The sequence below is a fragment of the Hemicordylus capensis genome, chromosome 12, assembly GCF_027244095.1.
Source record: "Hemicordylus capensis ecotype Gifberg chromosome 12, rHemCap1.1.pri, whole genome shotgun sequence".
In the NCBI taxonomy this organism is placed as follows: Eukaryota; Metazoa; Chordata; class Lepidosauria; order Squamata; family Cordylidae; genus Hemicordylus; species Hemicordylus capensis.
The window spans coordinates 19616233-19641292 of NC_069668.1; the positions used below are offsets into that span (position 1 = coordinate 19616233).

The 25060-nt window shown below is 50.7% G+C and overlaps 1 protein-coding gene across 2 annotated transcripts in view; it reads left to right on the forward strand.

Moving 5' to 3' along the window:
• Positions 1-25060, forward strand: part of GALNT17 (polypeptide N-acetylgalactosaminyltransferase 17) — a 68513-nt gene that overhangs the window by 7353 nt on the left and 36100 nt on the right. For both annotated transcript variants that reach the window (XM_053274975.1, XM_053274974.1), the window contains exons 2-4: positions 10896-11079; positions 18014-18180; positions 23083-23257. In XM_053274975.1, the coding sequence (XP_053130950.1) occupies positions 10896-11079; positions 18014-18180; positions 23083-23257 (526 nt within the window). The remainder of the gene's footprint in view (positions 1-10895; positions 11080-18013; positions 18181-23082; positions 23258-25060) is intronic.

A 25060-nucleotide genomic window follows, 5' to 3' on the forward strand; every position in this document is an offset into this window, starting at 1 on the left:
CCAAGGTTCCAGCCTTGGCTGTGTGGAGCCTCCAGTGCCAGGGGCAATGTACCAGTAACCTGGTGGCTCATCTCTCCCAGCCCTATCTGGGGATGCCAGGGAGGGAATTTGGGATCTTTTGCATGCAAGCATGAAGATGCTCGTCCACTGAGTTATGGCCCCATCCCATAAGGGGGGAATATCTTCCAGAGCTCACACATGTAGTCTCCCATCCAAATGCAAACCAGAGCAGACCCTGCTTAGCAAAGGGGGCCATTCATGCTGGCGGCCACCAGACCAGCTCTCTTCCCCCGCCCGAGAAGGCTTCTTCTCGGGGGCAGGGAAGCCTGCCTCTTCCAGCTCATCCCAATACTAGCTCTTTGCAGGAATATTGCTGGAGCTTTTTCGTTTGCTTGCTTACATGCATCTTTCCCCTGTGTGCTCTTGTTTGCAACTGCTGGATAAGGAGACGGGGTCATGTTTCATTGGCGTGAATTGGGAGCACGGGGGCGCAGCGAACGAGCTGGAAGGGATGTGCGCAGCGGCTTTGCAAATCCATTGAGAAGAATGTGAAAACAAGCCGATTGGGGGGGACTTGGCCGACTCGCAGAGGACGGGGCTGTCGATGGCTGTGTGGAGCCTCCAGTGCCAGAGGCAATGTACCTGACAGGGTGAGTGGCTCATCCTGACGGGCCCAGGGGGTGTCAGATGAAGCATAGCTGCTACTGGTTCCCAGCAGCTCTGGTTCTCTCTCTCTCTCTCTCTCTCTCTCTTCTCTCTCTCTCTCTCTCTCTCTCTCTCTATATATATATATATATATTTTGTCCCGGTGTTAATGAAAGCCATGCTGCTTGCAGGCTGGCCATTCATCAGGTAGAGCTGTGTGGGCAGTCTGCGCAGCTCTACCTGACAGATGGCCAGCTTGCAGGCAGCACAGAGAGAAGGAAAAAAAGTAATGATGTGCTGGAGGCTACTCTTCAGCTCTCCCGTGAGAAAAGGCAGTAAAATAAAAATTTAAAAATCATTAAAAAAAAAACCACAAAACCAGCAGCTGCTGTTGCTATTTTCTGCAGCTTTTTGAGGTAGCCGAGAACTTGATCTGTTTTCCCTCCACGGCTGTCTAGACAAACAGGAATCCGATAGGACCCTTCAGGTTTCCGGAAGCAGGACTTGTGTTTCCCAATAGCTCCAAGAGCGTTTAGTGGAGCCTGTTGGAGCTCTCCAGGTTCAATCCCTGGCAGCATCTCCAGGCAGGGCTGGGAGAGACTCCTGCCTGTAACTTTGGAGAGGCTGCTGCCAGCCTGTGCTGAGAATACTGAGCGAGGTGGACCAAGGACTTGACTCAGTAGGCCCCAGCCTCCTATGGTTCTGTGCCTTCCAGTGCATAAACAGGGAGGTCTGGAGATCCTAAATATGCTTTCGCTGTGGCCCAAACCCTTCCTGCCGGGGCTGGCAAACCCATTTATTATTATTATTACTATTTCTTGTTTACACAGTCAGACAGGTGTTATTGACTGGTTTGTTTTATCGAGACATCGAGTCCTTCCCAAGGACCTGGGATGGCTGGATTTTATTGTCAATGGTTATAGATATCGTCGCAGAATATAGGCTGTTCCCAGTAAAGCTGCTTTTTGTAGTTGGCTGGTGGTGATTTCTGTGGCCCCTATAGGTGTTGAGGTGCTCTTCAAGGTCTTTTGGAACTGCACCCAGGGCGCCAATGACCACGGGGATTATCAGCCTGGGTAGACAGCCCTGAGCGCGATAGACCAAGGGAGGAGGCAGCTTCCTAAATGCTCTTTCCTCTGTCTTGGCCTGTGGGTAGAAAGAGCCCTTTTCTCGAAGGACCTTTTGTCTCGGTGGGTTGAGAAGTGACTCCTTGGGCGGCCTGCGCATAACACCGCCACCACAAGCAGCGAGAATAAATGGTCGGGGAAGGAGACCCCGCTGGGCTAAGCTCTGGTTTCCCTTTCCTGAGCCTGCTGGGAAAGTGCATCCAGCGGGTCCTGAGAGCCGTCCTTTCTCCCCACGCTGCAGCTGTGCAATTTTGTCTTTTGGAAACCTCTAGGAGGATCTCTGGCTCGGAGAGGAAGAGAGCTGGTCTCGTGGCGGCAAGCATGACTGGTCCCCTTTGCTAAGCAGGGTCTGCCCTGGTTTGCATTTGCAGGGGAGATGACACATGTGAGCACAGGGAGATCTTCCCCTTCGAGCAGGGCCGCTCAGACTTCGGCCCTTCTGCAGATGTTGGCTCCCAGCTCTCATGATCCCTGGCTCTTGGCCACTGTGGCTGGGGATGATAGGAGCTGTAGTCAGCAACTGCTGGAAATCCCTGATACAGAGAGCACAGCTTACCAGAGCAAAGACCAAGGATGGTAATTCATAATTCAGTGGCGATTGCCCACTGTGGCTGGGGATGATGGGAGCTGTAGTCCAAAAACAGCTGGGGCCCCTAAATTGAGCAAGCCTGCCTTAGGGCATGGAGCTGCTCTGGGAAGAGCAGAAAGCCCCAAGTCCCCTCCCTGGCAGCATCTCCAAGATAGAGTTGCCAGAACCTAAGGGGTATACTCGTGGGTCAAATGGTCCGTCAGCCAGAATTTGGCTTTTTAAAAGCCAAATCTGACCACCTAGCGAACTCCTGCCTGCAGCCTTGGAGAAGCCGCTGCCGGTCTGGGTAGACAATCCTAAGCCAGATGGGCCAAGGGTCTGACTCAGTATGTGGCAGCTTCCTAGGTCCCTATGAATTGTCCCCTTTTGCTAAGCCAGGTCTGCCCTGGTTTGCATTTGGATGGGAGACTACAAGTGTGAGCACTGGAAGAGATTCCCCTCTGAGGCGGGGGCTGCATCTCCAAGATAGGGCTGAGAGAGATGGTTGCCTTTGGTCAGCAGAAGGAGGCTTGTGCATTCCCGCCAATGGATGGTGACTTCCCTGGGGATGCAAATGGCCTGTGCTCATGCATGGCGGCCTCCAAAATGTCCGCCACCAGCACAGAAAGGGAGTCTGGTGGGTTTCGGCTCAACCTCGAGCCGAGCCAGGCTGGTTCGCTGTCGAACCGGCTTGAGGTCGAGCCGGTCCGCATCTCCCTTGTAAGCACACCCGTTTCCAAATTTGGCCTGTTATCTTAAGGGAGTTCTGCATGCTTTCCGAACGTTACGCCGATAAGGAAGGAGCCAGGCCGAGACGGCCTCTGAATAGAAGCTGATTTCCATAGCCAAACAGAGTGACCTACTTAGAGGCAGAAAGAATATTTTTTAAAAGAAGCTCCTGTTTAAAGATCTGTGCTGACAAGTTGCATTCTCCAGCTCCTTTCTGAAGTTCTCTGGGCAGAAACCAAAGGCGTGGGAAGCCAAAAGAATAGTTTGTCCCTGCTGACTTTCCTCCGTGCCGGTTCACGCAACAGACCAGCCGTTTATGCTCTAGAGAGGAAATAATTTGGGGCTCTCTTTCTGTCATTATTTTAGTGTCTGAGGCTGTGTGGTTAACCCTGAGGTAGCCCAGATTGCTGTGGGCCAGCTAGGTGGCCGGGGCGACCATGGAGGAAAAGTCTAGATTCAGCCCTGACTGGTGCCCCCAGAAATGGCACCCCCTTGTGGGCCCCATGGGGACTGCGGCCAGGTGCTTAAGGCAAAGGCGAGCAGTGGAGGCTGTACAGCCTGAGGTTGAGCAAAAGTGGCCAAGGGAACTCCCTGCTCCTGCAGGATTTCCTCTGTGACTGAGGCCCACTCCAGGTAATAGTGGCCACGTTCCTCCCCCTTTTCTGCCCAGGGAGGGACAAGCAGGACACGAAGGAAATGGCTCTCCCCATGCCAGGAACTGATATTGAGAGGTATACTCTTTCTGTATGTGGGAGTTCCATTTAGCTGATATTTAGCAATCATCCCCCCCAAGCATCCTGCCTTCTCTGTGAGTTTGTGGAATCCTCTAGGAAAGCCATCTAAGCCTGTGCCCACCAGCGCATCTTGTGGCAGGGAGTTCCACATGCTGTGTGAAGAAGCCCTTTCTTTGGTCTGCCTCCTGAATCACCTGCCAATCCAATGACTTTATGTGGGTAGAAAAACAGTATATGCAGTCCATCAACTTGCAGTATTATGACTGGGAGGGGAGGGAAAGCTTCACTTTCTCTGCGCTTGGCGTAATTTTCTAAATCCCCATCGTGTCCCAGAGAAAGAGAACTGTGCAGGTCTTGGTGCCAAGGCTGAAGCAAATATTTTATGACATTCTGATATTAAGCCGTCTAGTCTGGGAGACATTGATCGTAAAACTTTAATTGCTTGGAGAACTTCTTGAACAGATATCGGGTCATTTCATGTTTTATGTTTCAGTGATCCTGGGAATGGGTAAATCCATCTAAAAGCTCTTAGTAAGATTGATATCAAGATTCTCCGATTTATATGTACGATTGCAAACTTGGCAATTTCATCGGGAATAGTATTTGCCTTCAGAACTGCCTTTACACTTAATTGGGGTTAGCCTTGCTTAAAAAAAAATATCTGTGTGATGTGATTTGACTGCTTTCTTTTCAAGCTGAGAAATAAGCTAGGGAGTTAGACTAATGCTCGGGGTTCCCAGCATGTGGAACATAGGAAGCTGCCTTATATACCAAGTCAGACCACATCTAGCTCAGTATTGTCTACCCAGACTGGCAGCGGCTTCTCCAAGGTTGCAGGCAGGAATCTATCTTGGAGAAACCAGGGAAACCTTCTGCTCTTCCCAGAGCGGCCCCATTATCCCCTCAGGGGAATCTCTTCCAGGGCTGCTCACACTTCTAGTCTCCCCTTCATAGGCAACCAGGGCAGACCCTGCTTAGCTGGGGGGACAAGTCATGCTGGCTACCCTGAGATCCCCTGTAAGAAGGAATCCCAGCAGTTGTGGACTTCAGCTCCCAGTATCCTTAGCTGCAGTGGGCTTTGGCTGAGGATGCTGGGAGTTGCAGTCATCAACACCAAGGATTTTCTGTTAGAGGGGACACCAATCCCCAGCCCCAAGCTACGCTGCACCTCTGGGGTGGATCTACCCCCATGCAGCCATGCGCTCGGCACTCAGACCAGTGGGGGCTGCTGAGGGGCACTGCTGCCAGCTCCGCCATTTGCTGCCGCCGCCGTGCCCCCTCCTGCCACTGGCCTCTATGGGTCCGCTAAGCCCCACCACTGCCATGGCTGCCTTACTACCCTTTGCCAGCTGTGCTGCGGCATATTGAGGTCCCCATCCAGTGCCTGTGGCTGGCAAGTGGGCAGGCCCTGCAGTGGCAGGAGAGGAGTGGCAGGTGGGTGGGGCCTGCATATTGATGTCAAATCCAGTGCCGGAGGCTGGTGAGTGGGAGGGGCCTGCAGTGGCCACCGCCCACCCCCAAATTTGGACATGGGCGTTGCTCTGCCACTGCTGCACCATGTGCTGGAAACAACGCAGAGAGGCTGTTCCTACCTGTAGCCTAACCCAGGCTAGGGAAGTCCTGTCTGGGTGAGGCTGTGCAGGAGAACTACCAGGATCGGGTCTGGTCCTGGTGGGACAGCACTACCAAGGCCGTCTTTTTAGATCGACTATTAGCCGAGCAAAAGGGAGCGAGTGCTTCCTGAATCGGGGCTACTTGCTCGTGTGTGAATCCGGGCTGCTTCCAGCCCGCCTACAGCACCGGTCTCCTGGGGGAATCCCCAAGTGTATCACACATGCCACGTGCTGCGTTGTAGGGTCTCCAGGGGCCAGGACGCCTTGTCCCCGCCTCTGGAACTGCATGCAGCTTCAGAACTTTTGGAAGTTCATTTTGCAAGGGCCTCCTTTGGAAGATGGGCTCTTCTCAAACGCCATTCCAAATCAGAGTGTCCTGATCGGTTTGTTGAGATGCCGCTTCCTGAGATGTCCCTTTAAACCAGTCTCATTCCACAAGGCGATGGAGAGGAAATGACTTCCTAAAGCCCTCTTCATGCTTCTTGATTCCAATCTGCCCTCAGGGGAAAACGTGGGCTTTTCCAAGAGATTTGCTCCTGGGCAGGGAGACGGGCGTCCAATTTCAGCCTGCAGCCAATCCATGGGCTTTAATGGGAAAATGTGGACAGCCTTCTCCACCTCACCAGCTTATCGGCGCGCCTCGGTAATAACCCGTGATGGTTTGGGATCGCTTTTGACATTAATCTCCTCGAGGAGAAAGTGCAAGCTGATCCTTTGGACTCCGCCAGTCATGAATGGTTGGATTTCCCTTCACTCAGGGAAGATAAATAGCACACAGCACTTAAGCTGCCCCGTAGCCTCTGGCCCGCTCTCTGATGTCCTCGGACAGGCCCCTGCCCTGCTCCCCGCTCTTTAATTCACCCCACTGCCTTATTTCCTCAGATCTACAGCTGCACCTTTAGGGGAATCTCAGAAATCGCTTTAGCTCAGAATCCAGCGGGAAGGGGTTGCTGGATTTCATTTCTCAATGGAAAGTTCTCAAGAGGTCCTGGACAGAGGAGCTTGTCCTTCTGAAGGGGGTGTACAAAAGAGAGATCTGGCTCCAATGTGGGTCTCTTCCATTCTGCACCTTTAGCCGCCATTCAGCCCCCATTCTCTTAGGCTAGAAAAACTGGGCAGGAGGCACTGTTGCTTTCTCTACATGGCGGGGGTGTGGCACAACTTTTAACAATGGGACTCTTCCCCCAGGTTGAACTGACCCAGCTGCATTCTTCCTAGGACTTGGTGTCCAGACCCTTCGCCATCCTTGTTGCTCCCGTCTGCACCCGTTCCAGTTTATTCCCATACGCCTGTAGGAACGTAGGAAGATCGGAAGCTGCCGTCAACTGAGTCAGACCCCTCCAAGTGCAAACCAGGGCAGACCCTGCCTAGCAAAGGGGACTGTTCATGCTTGCTGCCACCAGATCAGCCCTAAGACATCTAAATGAGCAAGTGTCAATCTGACCTTGCCTCGCCCATCCTTGGAGCTGGACAGCTCCTGATCCCCCCCTCCCGCCCATGGCCCCCCGCGGTGCAGAGCGTCACTTGCACTAAGGCAAAGTGATGTGTTGACCAGCTTGGCGGGTCTCCTCTGACAGGCTGTGCTGGCAGCCGGCAGGGAGGCGAGCCGTCTTGCATGTGAGGCCAATGCGGAGCGGAAAGGCAGCGATCCAGCTGGTCGCGTTCTTGCACCTGCACCTGAGCAGGCTTTCATTTTTGTGACAGCCACCTTGGGTGGCTTTGCAGTTGTGGGGTGGTGAAGGAATGACCTGCAAAAAAAGGAGCCGGCTTCTGATTAGAATTGGAGTCTAATTCGAATTGCATTCAAATGCAGACCAGGGTGGGCCCTGCTTAGCAAAGGGCACCATTCACGCTTGTTACCACAAGACCAGCTCTCCTCCCATGTGCAAACCAAATAGAACATCAGAACAGCCCTGCTGGATCAGGCCCAAAAATGCCCATCGAGTCCAGCCTCCTGATTCCCACAGTGGCCCACCAGATGCCTCTGGGGAGCCCACACAGGCGAGGGCTGAGGCCATGCCCTCTCTCCTGGTGGTGCTGGGGCTCCCCTGCAACTGGGACTGAGAGGCACTGAGTGCTTCTGAGGCTGGAGGTGGCCCACAGCCACCAGACTATTAGCCACTGATAGACCTGTCCATAAATCTGTCTAAGCCCCTTTGAAAGCCATCCAAGCGGGTGGCCATCACCCCATCGTGTGGCAGAGAATTCCATAGATTAATTATGCGCTGTGTGATAAAGGACTTCCTCTTGTCGGTCCTACATTTCCCAACCTTCAGTTTCATGGGGTGACCCCTGGTTCTAGTGTTGGGAGAGAGGGAGAAAAATTTCTCTCTGTCCACCCTCTCCACTCCATGCCTAATTTTATCCACCTTGATCCTGTCTCCCCTTCGTCGCCTCTTTTCCAAAATAAAGAGCCCCAGATGCTGTAGCCTTGCCTCGTAAGGAAGGTGCTCCAAGCCCCTGATCATCTTGGTTGCCCTTTTCTGCACCTTTTCAGTTCTACAATGTCCTCCTTAAGATACCAGCTGAGGGTCCATGATTCAGCTAAGCAGGTCTGGGTGGGGTTAGTAGTTGGATGGGAGGCCCCCCGGGACCTGGAGTGCCACCATGGCAGAAAGGTGGGGCAGTAAAGTAATAATTCCCTTTGTTTCCTCTCCCTCACCATCTTCTATGTGCACTGCAGTTATTTCTGCAGCCTCCAGTCCTTAGTGCGGAGCGGCTGTTGAATCGTTGCTTTTCACGCTTTCCCTTTCATCTCCCCTTTCTTCAAGGACTTTAGCATTCTCGCTGAAATGTTTGCTTTCTCTTCTCAGTTCTTGAGCTCTGGTTCTTTGATCTTCTCCTGGCCCGATTCTTGATTTCATTATCTCCACTCCATAGCCGTGTGTACAACTCCAGTCTTCCGCCCACCCGCCTTCATCCCTGGCCTCACGTCTCCTCTGTCTCCTGTCTGCTCCAGTCATTTCAGGCTCTCAATCCTGATTCTTCTTCTGATTCTGATTCTTTTAAAATGATGAGGTTTGGGACAGGTGCTGACATATTCTCCCTCTGTCTGATTGGGTTAGACGTTTATAATAATAACTAGCTGGGCCAGGCATGGAACATCTGCACCTCTAGTTCCCCTGCCTGCCCACCAATTTCTTCCCTGCCCATTGCCGAATTTTTTCCTCCACCCACCACCATTTTCGCCCCCCCGCCATTTTGTTTCCTGCCTTGCCTGCCTGTCCGCCAGTGCCACTTTCCTCTCCTGCTGGCAGCTCACTCATGAACTCTCACAAGAGCTGTTACGCATGGCATTAGTGACCGGTATGCCAGAGAGAGAGAGAGAGAGAGAGATGGTGATGATGATGATGATAAATGACCATCACCACCATCATTCAACATGTTATGATTCAAATTCTGGCAAATTCAAATCGATTTGCATGAATCTCCCTTCTTTTCAGTGGCTCCAAATCGAATCGATTTGTCGATTCGGATTCAATTCGTGCAAGTTTTGTGCACATCCCTATTGGGCGCTTTCTGCTGTAATACGGAATGGCACCGAAGGCCTGAGTGGCGGCCCAAGATCTCTCAGCCATAAAGATGGGGAAATAAATATCGCGGCTAAAAATAAAAGCCACCCATCAAAGCCCTCGATAGTGCTTGACAAGGGGGGAGGCGTGAATCTCTCCTAAAAATAAATGTAAAAATGTCAGGTGCTCTCGCACGCTATAAGACACAGTGAAGCATGTCATAAAATATTACTTTGTCTCTCCGTCCCTGCCAAACGCACTTGGCTTTCAGTCCTCACTCATCCGTGCCTCTTCCTTGGCTTTAGCCAACTGTGACAAAATCATTTTGTTTGCAGAAGGTCCAAGAGTGGGATGTGGGGGTGTGATGAGTGCTTTTTAATGGAGGCTTCAATTGGTCTTTGAATCTCCATTTATTTTAGCTGATTCACTGTTCATATGGAGAAAATAGGGCCTTGCTGGGCCGTTCATAATGGAAGTGAATTGGTTCTTTGTGGGGGAGGATTCCCCAAGTCGTCTTGGACTTTCTGCAGAAGTTAATTTCAGGCTGGATTCACAGGGGTGGCCGGTCCTTCAACCCTCTTTGGAATGGTGAAGTTCAACCCCTTTGAATCAGGGGAATTCCAGATTTCTCTCTGGGTTCCAGGGGTGAAAAGTGGAACCGATGCATTATGAGCCCCGCCAGGTTCCAGTTTTATTTCCAGGTTTTAGGAATATGGGAAGCTGCCTTATACTGAGCCAGACCATTGATCCATCTAGCTCGGTACCGTCTACACTGACTGGCAGCGGCTTCTCCAAGGCTTTAGGCAGGGGTCTCTCCCAGCCCTACCTGGAGACGCTACCAGGGATTTAATCTGGGACCTTTTGCAGGCAAAGCAGATGCTCTTCCACTGAGCTCCAGCCCTATCTCCTAAGGGGGAAATCTTGTAGTAAAAAGTGCTCATATGTTGTCACCCATCCGAATGCAAACCAGGGCAGACCCTGCTTAGCAAAGAGGACATTTGATGCTTGCTACTGCAGGACCAGCTCTCCTTCCTATTTTGTAATGAGTGCCTCCCCTCTGGAATTTGCTAAAGGGGTCCGTCCATTTGCGTCCTTTCGTGGGGCCAAAGCTACAAACACAGAAAGCTGCCTTATACTGAGTCAGACCCGTGGTCCATCTGGTTAAATATTGTCTGCACAGACTGGCAGCGGCTTCTCCAAGGTTGCAGGCAGGAGTCTCTTTCCGCCCTCTCTTGGAGATGCTGCCAGGGAGGGAAATTGGAATCTTCTGCTCTTCCCAGGGCAGCTCCATCATCCCCTGAGGGGAATCTCTTACAGACCTCACACTTCTAGTCTCCCCTTCATAGGCAACCAGGGTGGACCCTGCTTAGCAAAGGGGACAATTCATGCTTGTTGCCACAAGACCACACACTTGGCATACAGAAGGGCCCTTTGTTCAGTGCCTGGCACTTCCATTTCTAATCACTATGCTATGCTGGCCAGGGTTGGCCAGACCTGGGTTAGATGGCCAGGAGCTTCATATTTCATATGGTGTTCAGGGAGTATGAAAACCTGAGAGCTCTCTTTTTAGAAGTGGAATGCTTTCCATGTTCTGGGCCAGCTTGAATCCACAGATACTTCTGGAGCAGTAACATCCATTTGTCCAAAAGCATTCCCCAGAGCTAGTGATGGACTTTGCGAGTTCCCTGCCCAAGGGGCACTATGGTTCCTTACGTCGCCTTAAAACTGCAGAGGGTCTGCAAACAAGACTAACGCTGGGGTCCTCAAACTTGGATCCCCAGATGTGCTTGGACTACAGCTCCTACGATCCCTTGCCAAAATGGGGGTGATGGGAGTTGTAGTCCCAAACCACCCGGGGACCCAATCTGGACTCATCTGTTTCTTGCGGCGGAAGCTTTCGTAAGTGATGCCCTGCTTGGCCAGATTCCAACTCACTCCTACTCTGTGTGTCTTTGTGTTTTGTCAAGGTCTGTCCAAGTCCTTGGGGCTGATTGAAGGCTTCGGTGGCCGGGGTAAAGGAGGGCTGCCTGCCACCCTTTCGCCCGAGGAGGAGGAGAAAGCCAAGGGACCACACGAGAAATATGGCTACAATTCTTACCTCAGCGAGAAAATATCACTGGACCGCACCATACCGGATTATCGCCCAACCAAGTGAGTGCCTTGCTTATAGAGGTTGGGTTCAGATGAAGTAGTCGACCGGATGGAGGCATCGGAATCTTCTTTTTAGGACTGATCCAGATGTGTGTAGGGACTCACTGGCTATTGGGATTCTCCTGAGTCCCACGGTGTCCCTGGGTGGTTGCTCATGGGCCTGGAAGTATGCCGTCTGTGGCATGTTGCCCGGGATAGCGGGTCCAGGATGCGTGACGTCACTGGCAAGTGCCACGGGACCTGTTTGGGCACCGCTTGTTGGGAGTAGCTGGGGCCAGACAGAGTGAACCGGGATGTGCCTCCCTGCCTTCTCCAAGCCCCAAATTGTGTTGGGCCCACTTCCTAAGCAGAATTCCGGGGGTGTGATGCTAGAGATGTGCGAATCAATGCAGCAGAGAATCGGTTCGACTCGAATCTGACTCGAGTGTTTTTCTCTCTCGAAATGAATCGCCCCCAAAAAGGGTGATTAGATTTGAGATCGAATCGTCCAGATTCGGACTGAATCTAGCTAGCCGAATCGATTCGGCCTTCATTGTATGGGGGGAGGAGGGAGTGGGAGGTGAACCTCACAGCATAGATCTATTACTGCTAGAGCTGGGCTGGGCATCTTAGGCGAAGCAACCTCCCCACCCTCAGGATACTTCTGAGGCCAGGACCCTTAGCGTCTACATGGAACAGTCTAGGGGGCAGGAGCCCAACCCCCAAGCGTCACGATATGACATGTGAATGCCATCATTGGAACGCCTGACCTTGTTCTCTTTTTGCAAGGTGTGGTGGGGAGATATAAGACTTAGGGGTCTTTTCTATTGGCTCACAAGCTTTGCCAGAGTAGGGCAGAGAGCTGGAGGTCTCTTGCCTTAATTCTGATAACTGGACTTTTTTTTGCAAAATATATATCACAGTTGTCACTAGATGCATGCCTTCTTAGGCCCATTCACACATGATGTTCAACACTCGCATGAAGAGCGTACGGGTACAGATCTGTACACAGGTACCGTCATTCACATATTATGCTGAATGCAGGTACAGAAGTACGCGTCTTATCCACATCAGACATTTGAAGTGCCTGAATCGGAACACAGATACAGTCATTCACACAAATATGGGTATGCCTGTACAGACATCTGTACACTCGTACAGCAGAATGTCTGAATCGGGCTCTCATCTCTTCTCCGTGCAGAATGAAAGATTTTCCTGGGGCTGGGGTGGTTTTTCAGGAGACAAGTGTGAGCTTTCTTTTAGATCTTTTTTTTTAAAAGAACACCAAATAGTTAACTCAGACATCTTAGCTTCTGATTAAAACAGATAGAAGTCTGAGGAATTAAGTTTAAATGGGTTTCAGATTGCCGCATTAGCAAGGAAACCAGTTAAAAACCCCTCTGGCTGAGCCGCGTTTTTGAAGGGTGCATTAATTCAAGCATGACTCTAAAAACACACAGGGCCTAATGAAATGTGCTAGGCAATCGAGAGAGACCACAGATTCAAGCAGGCACTGGGCTGGGGGGCAGCCGATTTTCTCAGCTTGCTATGTCCTGCAAACGAAACCTAGAAATACTTTCTCCCTCCTCCTCCTTTGAAATAGCTTGACGTTTTGCTCAGGTGGACCCAGAAGCTTCCTAACTTGGGTGCCCAGATGATCATCCTCAGCCACGAGGCCATTGGGGTTGAAGATCGTGGGAGTTGTAGTATCTAGGCACCAAGTCTGAGAATCTGTGGGTTAAGGAATCGGGCAAGAGAAATGTCGCGTGGAAACACACACGTGGGACAGTCTTCTCTAGGGGGCCCTTCTCATGATCAAGCATGAGGGCAGGCGGGGGAGAAAGGAAACCTTGGAAAGCTTGCCTCCCCCACTGATGATCATCTTGTTGGTGCTGGGTGCGCATACTGCATACTGACATTGTGTATTGTACCGATATTGCGTATCGTATTCCGTATCGCCACTCTGTTTGGGTTAGCAAAGCACACCCATGAAACACACAGTTAAGCCAGGCATGGCGTCCATTGCTGAGACATCTGGAGCTGCATGCATGGAAGGCCCTCCAAGGCCTATCAGGCCTTCCCAGGATGCTTTGAGCTGCCAGTGCTGCTCTCTGATTGGCCATGAAGGAGCAGGAGGCGGACCCAGCCCTGCTGATGTGGCTCGAGCCGCAGGATCACAGCTGGAGGACCAAGTTTGCTACCCCTAATCTAAGTCCCAGGTTCACTCCCTGGCAGCATCTCCAGGTAGGCCTGGGAAAGACTACTGCCTGAAATCTTGGAGAGCTGCTGCCAGTCAGAGTAGACCAAGGATTCCATCATCGTTGGGTCCCCAGATGTTATTGGACTTCAACTCCCATAATCCCCAGCCCCAGTGGCCTTTGGTTGGGGATTATGGGAGTTGAAGTCTAATAACATATGGGGACCCAACGTTGAGAATCCCTAGTGTAGACAATACTGGGCTGGGTGGACCAAGAGACTGACTTGACAGAAGGCAACTTCGCATCTTCCTAATAGACAGGAGACAAGACTGAGCTAGATAGACTAATGGTTTGACTCGGTATATGGCAGCTTCCCTGTTCCTATGAGACTCCTTGGGCTAACACACAGCGGCCAGGTTAAGGGTGTGATCACACAGCCATGTTGTTTAGGTGGGTTAGACGGGCGGGAAGCGGAAGGATCCATGTGGATCCCGCCCCAGCCTGGGTTAAGCCGGTTGCGAGAACAGCCCCATAGTATCTGGTTCCTGTGCGGCTTATGGGTTTGCTTGTTGATCATTTCTGGGATCAGTTGCGGGTCTGCGGTCGCTCACTCCTTCAGAATCCTATCATTAAGCCTTTCTGGAGAGAAAGCGTATTTATTCGGGGGGGGGGGAAGAGCGCTTGCCTTGCACTTCATAAATTAGATATAAGCCAACTTCCTATTGATAACTCCCTTTGAAAGATGCAGACGGAATGGAACGAGCCACCCGCCAAGAAAAATAAGCATCTGAACCACGGAATGTGGCTCAGTTTGGGGAAAGCAGGCATCACAGAGAGAGTTCTGAAGCGCCTCTCTCTCTCACGCCTCCTCTGAATAATCGTGCGGGGCCCAATTAATTTGCTGGTTGAGTGTGATGTTTGTGTGGAAGGAAACTAATTACGCCCCCCTCCGACTGGGATGCTTTAATCGTGGCCGTAGCTGGTGTTGCACAGTATGATGGAGCTGTTTTCCTTCTGGGAATCGATGGCGGTGGATCGGGGTGCTTTCTCTTTGCATGGCTGACAAAGCCTTGACTTCATAGCTGGGTGATTGGAGTCTCTTTGGTATAGCGTCGCCTCTAGCAGTGCACAACTCTTTTGAGTGTGTAAGGGCCTGGGTTTGAAAAGGATAGGGGGGGAGAGAAGTTACCATATTTACCTGAATCCAAGACTAGCCCTCCCCCACCCACCCCCCGCCAGATTCTTCAATTAGAATTTAGAGGGTCATCTTAAATTTAGAGTTGTCCTCTATTTGGGTCAGTGAGGTTGATTGATTAAGTGCCGTCAAGTCGGTGTAGACTCCTAGTGATCACATAGATTCCCTCCAGGCTGATCTGTCTTCCACTTGGCCCTGAAGGTCTCTCAGTGGTGCATTCATGGCTGTTGTCATTTAGTCCATCCACCTTGCTGCTGGTCGTCCTCTTCTTCTCTTTCCTTCCACTTTCCCCAGCATTATATGGACTTCTCAAGGGAGCTGGGTCTTTGCATAACATGTCCCAAGTATTGATAGTTTGAGCCTGGTCATTTGTGTCTTGGGTGAAAATTCAGGATAGATTTGTTCTGTGATCCATTGGTTTGTTTTCCTGGCTGCCCATGCTATCCTCAAAAGTCTTCTCCAGCACCAAAGTTCAAAAGTGTCAATGCTTTTTCTATCTTGCTTCTTCAAAGTCCAGCTTTCACATCTATGGATGTGACACATCTATGGAGTGTCATGGGGAAAACCATTGTCCGGACGATTCTAATCTTTGTTAGGTATAGACACATCACGGCATCAAAATATCCTTTCCAAGGCCTTCATGGCAACCCTACCAAGTGCTAGTCTGTGGCGTATTTCTTGACTGCTGGATCCTTTACTACTGGTTGACGGTCGATCCGAAAAGGCAGAACTATCCACCACCTCCATGTCTTCATGATCAGTTCTGAGGCAGTGCAGTACAATGCCTTAAACACTAAACATAGGCATGTAGGAAGCCGGTGGCAGTGCGGGTGAATGCCGACCAGCCGCACGCCCTGTGTCTGACGTCAGGTACAGGGGTGTGCCTACCTGTGGAAACGAGGCCGCATGGCCCCATTTGCAAGGGGCTTCAGCCTGGGAGTGCCTTTTCCTGCCTCAAAGGGCAGACAGGCAGGCTGGGAACCTAGAACTGGCGGAAGCACCTTGCGAATGGGGCTTTGCGGCCCCGTTTCTGCACATGGCCATGCCCCCGCACCTGACATTGGACAAAGGGGCGTGGCTAGGTTGGATGGGGCGGTTCCACAGGGAGTGGTGACTGGGTTCTTTGGACCCACCCGCACAATGGTGGCTCCACCCCTGATTAAATGAGCCAATTTTGGAAGGGCAGTATAGAAGTCGAATAAATAAAGAAGAGCACCCTCCCCCGTCCCTAAAGCTATCCCCCCGCTCAAACTGACCGAACCACCAGGCTTTCAGACCAGTTCGGAGGTCCATAAAAGGGCCTCCGGACCGTGCGCAAAGGTCTGACTCAGGAGAAGGCAGTTTCTGAAGTTCTCTTTTGGGGATGGGGCTGTGTCTCAGTGGCAGAGCATCTGCTTTGCATGCAAGAAGGTCTCAGATTTAACCCCTTTGGGGATGGGAAGAGTGCCTGCACGCAGAAGGCTCCAAGTTCCCTCCCTGGCAGCATCTCCTGCCAGGTGCGGAGAGAAGCTCTTGCCTGCAGCCTCGGAGAAGCCGCTGCCGGTCAGTGCAGGCCGTCCTGGACTAGACAGAACATAGGTCAGACTCAGTAGAAGGCAGCTTCCCATGTTCCCATGCCCCCACTTAACACCCCTACTGGGGGCGGGGGGTGCCAAATTCTCACCGCAGCATGCTCTCCAAGCAACTTGTGAGCATGCCCTGGTTATTAAACCATCAGTATAGGAAGCGCCCCGGATTGTTTCCGTCCCCCTAGCCCCCCCCCGGGGGAAAGAGAGTTTGTGCTGCATTGATTGGCTGGCGAACCAGGACAGTAAAACATCTTTATGTTAAACCAGCAAGCGCTTGAAGAATCCTTAACTCCAGCTCTGCAGACGCCCCCCCCCCCTCCTCCGCCGCCCTCCCATATTTTAATACTGGAGATCACTGCAAGATGCAAGGGAGAGGCATTAAGAGAATTTATTAACTTCTTAAAGCAGAACTGTCTTGTGTGAGAGGGAGTCCAATTTTATATATGTGTGTGTGTGTGTGTGTGTGTGTGTCTATACACACACACAGAGGACTGGCGTGCAGATGTCAGGCTGCCGTTTTATCAGTTGAGCAGTATTTAAACGCGGGCCGACGGAAGCAAGCCATTCATCTCCGCAAGCAGCGGAAGGCTTTGCCGGCTCCGATCTCTGAACTCACAAGTCATGGAAGAGAGCAGAATGTCAAGGAGAAGCAGGCGGGCTGGATTAGTGCCGAAAGCCCGGCAGAGACGCCATTGCTCACGAGCCCCGCTTTGAAATGCTTCTCGGGGCAGAAAGCAACTGGCCCTATCCGTCCCCAGCACAGCATCCCACCCCCACCCCCGGTGGTGTAGTGCTTAGAGTGCTGGACTAGGACCAGGGTGACCCGAGTTGAAAACCCCATTCAGCCATGAAACTAGCAGGGTGACTCTGGGCCGGTCACGTCTCTCTCAGCCTAACCTACTTCACAGGGTGGTTGTGAAAGAGAAACTCAAGTATGTAGTACACCGCTCTGGGCTCCTTGGAGGAAGAGCGGGATATAAATGTAAAATAATAATAATAATAAAGAGCACCACCACTTTTGAAAGGTGCAGCGGGTCAATGACTTGATCAGCAAGCCAGAGGTTTCCGGTTCAAACCCCCGCTGGTATATTTCCCAGACTATGGGCAGCAACGATAATGGAAGATGCTGGAAGGCATCATCATCTCATACTGCGCGGGAGATGGCAGCAGTGGTCAACCCCTCCTGTATTCTACCCCAAACAACCACAGGGCTTTGTGGTCTCCACGAGTCGACACTGACTTGACGGCACATTTTACCTTTATCTCTTTTGTTTCGTTGGCAGGGATCCAACCTAACAAAGTTCTGCAACTTTACTTGCCCACCTGAGGTCAGTGCCATGGCGGGTGAGGTGAGAGGCGGAGAAGCTGCTGGGGTGGGCCGAGATGAGTGCGAATGAGCCACACCCACCTGTACTGGTCGCCACTGGTCCCAAGTAGTGTAAGACGATGGTGGGAGATTTCCTGCAGTTGCCAGATTCTCTTAAGGATGAGCCTTCTGCTCCTGCCTGCTCCTCTCAGGCATTCTGTCCCTTGCTGGTCTGGTGGCTAGAACCTCACTCCTCCCCCCTGGAATCCACCCTCCTCCCTCTCTCTTGCCTCCTCGTTCTCTCCCTCCCCAGCTGTCTTCATCTTCCTTTCCCTCCTCCCGTGTTGAGTGGCATGCCCAGTTGGTGTGACTCCCAGGTTCCCCCCGTCCCCGCCACTGGCAGTTCTTCATACAACTCCTTATCCCTGGTCACGGCTGTTTCTGAGAACTCGGAGAGAAGGTTGGGATGAGTATGACGGAGATGATCTGACTGAGATCCGGCCATTCTCCTCTATCCATCTGCTGGGCCAACGTGACCCGGTTTGGGAAGAGAGAACGTATCGTTTTTTCCTGCTGCGGGTCAAGAAGGGACACATCTGTGGTTCTTCTACTTCCTGTGCTTGTACGTTGCGAGGCTGTGCTTTCAGTCCACCTTGCTTCTCTCAATGTGTGTGTTGTCTGCTTACAGGTGCAAAGAGCTGAAATACCGAAAGGACCTCCCCCAGATTTCCATTATCTTTATCTTCGTGAATGAGGCCTTGTCCGTCATTCTGCGGTCGGTCCACAGTGCCGTCAATCATACTCCTGCCCACCTCTTGAAGGAGATCATCCTTGTGGATGACAACAGTGATGAAGGTGAGTGAACTAATTTTTTTATTATTATTTTATTCTTAATAACTCAGTCTTGATCACAGTTTTTAGATTACCAGTAAAATCTTGGCTTTTTACCCAGACTTTTAAATGAGTGTTTTGTTTGCTGCTCTTATATTGTACATGTTTGGTTTTTTTAAAAAAAAAACACTTTCAATTAGATTTGTATTTTTACATTCCATCTTCATTCTTCTTCTGCAGTTCTTATGGTTTTATGTGGTTTTAAGTGCTTTGTAAACCGCCTTGAGATTCCAGCCATCCCTTCGCCAACCTCGGGAGTTCCATTCCGTGAAAAACCTTATGGCAGGCAAATTCACGGCTGGCGAGGCATTACACTAAATGGGAACGGGTGGGTTAGGGGAATTGCCATTGCAAGGTGACCAAAAAGAAGGTGATAAATTGAAAGAATGGCCCCCGGGCCCCTGGATATTCCCCCCCCAACCTTTAAAAAACCATAAACCTAACCAAACCGTGGATACTCAGGTCACAGTTGGCAGTGGTGGTCAAAATTTCGCAGTCGCGGATACTCAAATCCACAATTAGGAAACACACGATAGGCAAGGGACGACTGTATTTTAATAAAAGACAGTATAAAAATTTATTTATTATTATTTATGTATTCTATTTTTATACCACCTGATATGTATATCTCTAATTTAACAATAATTTTTTTTTTAAAATCCTGAGAATAAAGAGGGCCACCTAATGGCGCAGCGGGAAATGACTTGACTAGCAAGCCAGAGGCTGCCAGTTCGAATCCCTGCTGGTATGTTTCCCAGACTATGGGAGACACCGATATCGGGCAGCAGAGATATTGGAAGATGCTGAAAGGCCTCATCTCATACTGCACGGGAGATGGCCAAGGTAACCCCCTCCTGTATTCTTCCCAAGACGACCACAGGTCTCTGTGGTCCCCATGAGTCGACACCGACTCGATGACACACTTTACCTTACCTGTATAAACTGTCTAAGCTCCACATACAGTAGCAATGCCTCGACACAAGCTCGCTCCCTCTTTTGTCCGTTGAGAAAACGAGGCCGCGCAGACACACATCAACACCCATGGAACATGCCTTCCGCTTCCTCTTACGAGCCCCCGGGGGAACCCTGTTCCTTCTTGCCATCACCACGTTGACATCGTGTAAGCCCTCCGGGACGTGCATGTTAGAAGCCCTCGTCCTCAAACACTGCCAGCACCTGCGTTTTTCTTGCAGCTGCTGCTCAGAATAGATCTGTCAGCTCCCCTGCCCCTCTGCGCTTATCTCTGGGCTGAGTTATGCAGGGCTGGGCTGTCAGACTCTTGGGAGACTACTCAAGACTTGGAGGGGAGTTCCGGTTGCTTGCCAGTCCTCGGGGCAGCTGCTTTTCCTGGTTTCAGAGGAACATGTACATATGTGCCTGTTCCTATGTACATAGGAAGCTGTCATATACTGAGTCAGACCATGGGTCCATCTAGCTCAGGATTGTCTACACAGACTGGCAGCGGCTTCTCCAAAGTTGCAGGCAGGAGTCTCTCTCAGCCCTTTTGAAAACAAAAGTTTCCAAAGCAGTTTGCATAGATATAAATAAACAAACAAAATGGCTCCCTGTCCCCAAAGGGCTCACAGTCTAGTTATAGCGGTGTGCGAGCCGGCTCGAGCTCGAACCAGCTCGGCTCGAAGGCTCGACCTTGATCCGCATCGGGCCCGGTTCGACTCGAGGTCTAAATCTAAAAAAGAAATATAAGATAGATACCAAAACAGCCACTGGAGGGATGCTGTGCTGGGGATGGATAGAGTGCTCCAGAAACCCACATGGGTTTCAAGGTGAGCCGGAGGGTTAGGGTGGCACATCCCCGCCACTCACGTCAGCCAGCTACCCTTCTGGGGAGGCCATTTCCTTTTTCACTGGAAGTGATGGCATTTCTCTTCTGAGTTGCATCTCCTTCTTTGCTGAATGGCTTGAGCCTGGCTTTTTAAAGCCTCAGCAGCATCGGATCTATCGCTTACGTGCTACGAAGCATGAATGAATCGCCCGGCGTCAGAAGCAGTGCCAGAACTGAAACGCCAGCCATGTGGGCCGGGGGGGGGGAGGTTAAGGCATTCATAATCTCTGCCTCCTTGAAGTGGCTCAGAAGGGTGGTGGCCTCCGTTCAGGGCTGAAGCCTGACTCCGATGCTGCCGTAATTGTGTATGCGTGCAGAGCGGCTCTTTTGACTTGGGGTGTGTGTGTGTGTGTGTGTGTGTGTTTGGGGAGATCTGTTCCCTTCCTTCCCAGCATCAAAGGGAAGCAAGAAAGATGGCACCACAGGGAGAGGGCTGCGTGTGCCGGAAATCGGCGCCAGCAAATATGACTTGATTTGCACTTAGGAAAATCTACATCGAGACGGGGGAACGCTGAGCCCGTTTAATTTGACGCCGTCTCGCGCCTGAGCCCAAGAGGGTTGCCTTTGCTGTTTACCGCTGCTTTATTCCCTTTTATTCTCAATTTCTCTGGAAGCCGCGGCTCGCCTCGCCACTTATCTCCACAGCGGGTTGACCTTGCAAACGTCTTTCCTGGCAGCAGGCTTTGAAAAGAGGGCATTGAATAATTCTCCAAGTGTTGCAGGCAGGCTCTGCAATCTCCTGTGCCAATGGAGGAAACGATAATGCAGCAAAAGGAACTTGAGGGCAGTAGGGCTGAAGGAGTTCATTCCCCTCACCCCCTGCTTTTCACCTTGTTGGCACCCATCTCTGAATCTGCAGGCGTCAGCAGCTGCCTTCTACCGAGTCAGACCCTCGGTCCACCCAGCTCAGTATTGTCTTCACAGGCTGGCAGCAGCTTCTCCAAGGTTACAGGCAGGCGTCTCTCTCAGCCCAATCTTGGAGAGGCTGCCAGGGAGGGGACTTGGGATCTTCTGCATGCAAGCAGGCAGGGGCTCTTCCCAAAGCAGCCCCATCCCTTGGGGAATATCTTCCAGTGCTCATACATGTTGTCTCCCATCCAAATGCAAACCAGGGCAGCCCCTGCTTAGCAGAGAGGACAGCCGGCAGAAGCAGGATGTGTGAACTCTGCCATCGAGAAGACGCAGTGGCCAGAACACTACCAGGGCCATAGATACAAGCCGCAAGAGTGAAAAACCTGAGCATGGGGCATAGCTTGTGGAACCATGGCTTGTGATCCCCGCCCCCTTCCCCCTGCAGTCAAAACCTGCTGTGGTTTTGGAGCCCAAATTTGTGTTAGCCTCATCTCAATATCACATTGGGCTGCCCTCTAGTAATTACGTTGCTAGGATTATTTTCATCCGTGTTTGTGTCTTTGTAGACGATGGCTTGCTGCCAGGACATGTCTCTAAATTTTGGCTACCTGGTGGCAAATTCTCCCTCCGTTTCCCTTGGCACATGGAGGATTTTCCTTCATCCTCCCTGCCCACCCACCCCCGTCAGAACAATAAAAGCCAAGGAATCAAATCCCCCAGATGTTGAACGTCAGACAAAAGGTGGTTTCTAATGGAAACGGTGGCTGGGGGGCGGGGGGCGGGTAGAGGACACGAGGAGCAGTTATTAACATATATGGTATACCCGGGGAGTGAAAAGAATGTTAAGAGCTCTGAACAAAACCATCTCTTGATTTACTGCCTCTCCCAAATTAGCATCATAGTTTCTAATTATTGGGTGAAAATGGGACCTCGGTTAATTTGGCTTCCAAACCGCAAGGAAGTTCTTTCCAGTGCGGCGATGGTGGTGATAATATCCACTCCCTGGCTGCAGTGATGCACCCTTTCTTTGTTTCCTCCCCTCACCCCCAGGAGCTCTCTGTTCTCTTAAGAACTCTTGACCTGCTACAGGGGAAGCTGCCATCTCCCGAGTAGGAATGTGCAGAACCAGTTTGCTATCGAACCGGACCGCCACGAACCGGGCCAGTTCAAGCAGTTTGACCGCGAACCATTTTGAGCCGGTTCGGGCTGGTTTGTCGAACTGACGGGCCCAGTCGATTGATTCTACTGAAAACCAGTCCACATACCTGCAGTTCGGTCTGAATTGATCGTTTTAATTTGTTTTAATGTTTAATATTTTAATTTGGGTTTTAATGATTTTAGTGATTTCATTATGAACCATGCGGAGAAGTGAGTTGGGGGCGGTAGAAATCAAATCCGTTTTCAATCACACGTGATGTTCAACACTCATGCAACGAGTGTATGTGCACAGGTACCAGTCTGTACGCAGGTACAGGGATTCACCTGTTATGCTGAACACAGGCGCAGAAGTACACTTCCAGTGTTCTCTCTAATTTTTTAAATCTTTGTGTGGAATGAGTTTTGTTCTGGGCGGCAGTATCAAAGCAGTGTGCACACACGTGCATTCAGAGTGGGTCCTTCCTGATTCAACCTGAGCAGGATCTAAAATTAACTGAGCGGACATTCAAAAACTTGTGAGCACATGCACATGCCTTAGAGAGAACACTGTACATTTCCTGTCTGCACCATGCATTTGGAGGGCCTTACTCAGGTTCACTTTTAACACGAACACAGGTACCATCGTTCACACAAACGTGTGTACGAGTATACCGACAGCTATACACTCGTACAGCATCATGTCTGAACCGGGCTTTCGTAAGCTGTGGTTTGGGTTCTAAAGTATGACTAGGAGCACTGATGACTTAGTATGAGCCAGATTGCATCCAGGGATGACACAGCTGTACCATTGCTCACTGTGGGGTTCCGATTATCATTCCTTTTTCTGCCTCACCAGAGGTAAGGGGTTAGGGAATGAATTGGGACCCCCTTGAGAGGGGGTCAGGAAAGGGCCTCCTTGGGGATTACAAGGCAAAGTAGCTTTCCTGTGCAACTCTACGGGAAAGTCTTCGAGTCCAAGAGGATCCTCAAAGTTCTGGCTTGTGTTAAGTCCTTCTGGTTCCTCCTTCTTCTAGAGGAGCTGAAGGCACCACTGGAGGAGTATGTTAACAAGCGGTATCCAGGCCTTGTGAAGGTTGTGCGCAACCAGAAGAGGGAAGGCCTGATCCGTGCTCGCATCGAAGGATGGAAAGTCGCCTCGGGGCAGATTGCCGGCTTCTTTGATGCACACGTGGAATTCACCGCAGGCTGGTAGGTCTCATTTTAAGATTCCTTTTTTAATTCACTGGGGTGTTTTTCACACAGCAGGCTTTACTACGAGTTTACTGTGAGTTCGACGTTGCTCCCCAAAACCAACGCAAAAAGTGGAATTTTTTTTACCCTGGATATAAATTGGGCTATACTCTTAACAGGCAATGAAGAACCTGAATTGTTCTTCAGTGCTCCCCAATAGCTCACAGAGACTTCTGGATAAATCTGGTCAATATATGAACACACACCCTCCATTCTGGAGGAGATGTGAGCTGAAAGCCCTGTGTGGAAAACGCCTAGCATTGACAAACTGACCTGAACAGGTCTTCCAATATAAAGAATCAGAATTCTTGCACACTGTTGTTCTTTGTTTTGTTTTTCCTCTTCTCCCTGGCTTCCAAGGTTGCCTTCCTCTGACCGATTCACATTAGGGATGTGCACAAAATTCACATGAATGGATTCAAATTCAAATCTAATCCAAATTGATTCGATTTGGAACCATTGAACAGAGTGGAGATTCACCCGAATTGATTCAAATTCACCCAACTTCAAATAGAATTAGGGCAAATTCACCCAACATTGTTTCGAAGTTGGGTGAATTCGGTTAGTTTCTAACGAATCTCCACTCTACTTAGTGGTTCTGAATTGATTCAAATTCAATTTGAATTCAGATCAATTCATGCAGATTTCATGCACATCCTTAATTCAGATCAATGACTGGAGACAATCCCCTTCACTGTGTTGAGTGTTCTTGCCCACGTTCGTAATTACCAGGGCTGGTATGCACACTTGAACTGTTTCTGATCCACACCTGCATTATGAGACCAGCCCCCTGAGAGTTCTTCAACACTTTGGAATATCAGACAAGATGCTACACAGGTACAGGAGGGTGGTTCTAATCAAAGTATATGTCTTTGTCCAAATCACACAGTTACAGCTCTCTCTGCATACCCTCACTCCTGCTGTTACTCCCCTGCAACTGGTACTCAGAGGCATCCTGCCTTTGAGGCTGGAGGTGGCCTATAGCCCTCTGACTAGTACCGTTGATAGACCTCTGCTCCATGATGTTATCCAAAAGCCTCTTCAAGCCATCCAGGTTGTTGGCTGTCACCACATCTTGTGGCAGAGAATTCCACAAGATTCCACATTTTTTTTCCTTCCTTCCTTCCTTCCTTTCGCTAGATTGCACACTACAACAGTTGTAGTTGTGGAACTACAACTCCCATCATCCCCAGCCCCAACTTACTTTTTGAATGATGGGAGTTGGAGAGGAGAGCTGGTCTTGTGGTAGCAAGCATGACTTGTCCCCATAGCTAAGCAGGGTCTGCCCTGGTTGCATCTGAATGGGAGACTTGATGTGTGAGCACTGGAAGAGATTCCCCTCAGGGGATGAAGCCACTCTGGGAAGAGCAGAAGGTTTCAAGTTCCCTCCCTGGCTTCTCCAAGACAGGGCTGAGAGAGATTCCTGCCTGCAACCTTGGAGAAGCTGCTGCCAGTCTGTGAAGACAATACTGAGCTAGATAGACCAAGGGTCTGACTCATTATATGGCAGTTTCCTATGTTCCTATGTAGTTCCACAGCATCTGGAGTACCTCTCGTTGGGAACCCTGTGTGGGCGTGTGTGCTAGCAGAAGGAAGGAAGGAAGGAAGACAGAGAGAGAGAGAAGGAAGGAAAGAAAGAAAGAATAAAAGAAAATGTGGAGCTCCATAGCCCTGGGAAAGAACTGGGGAGGATTTTAGAGTACTCCAATCATACATGTAACTGCCAAACCAAACAAACCAATTCAGAGGCAGGATGAGTGC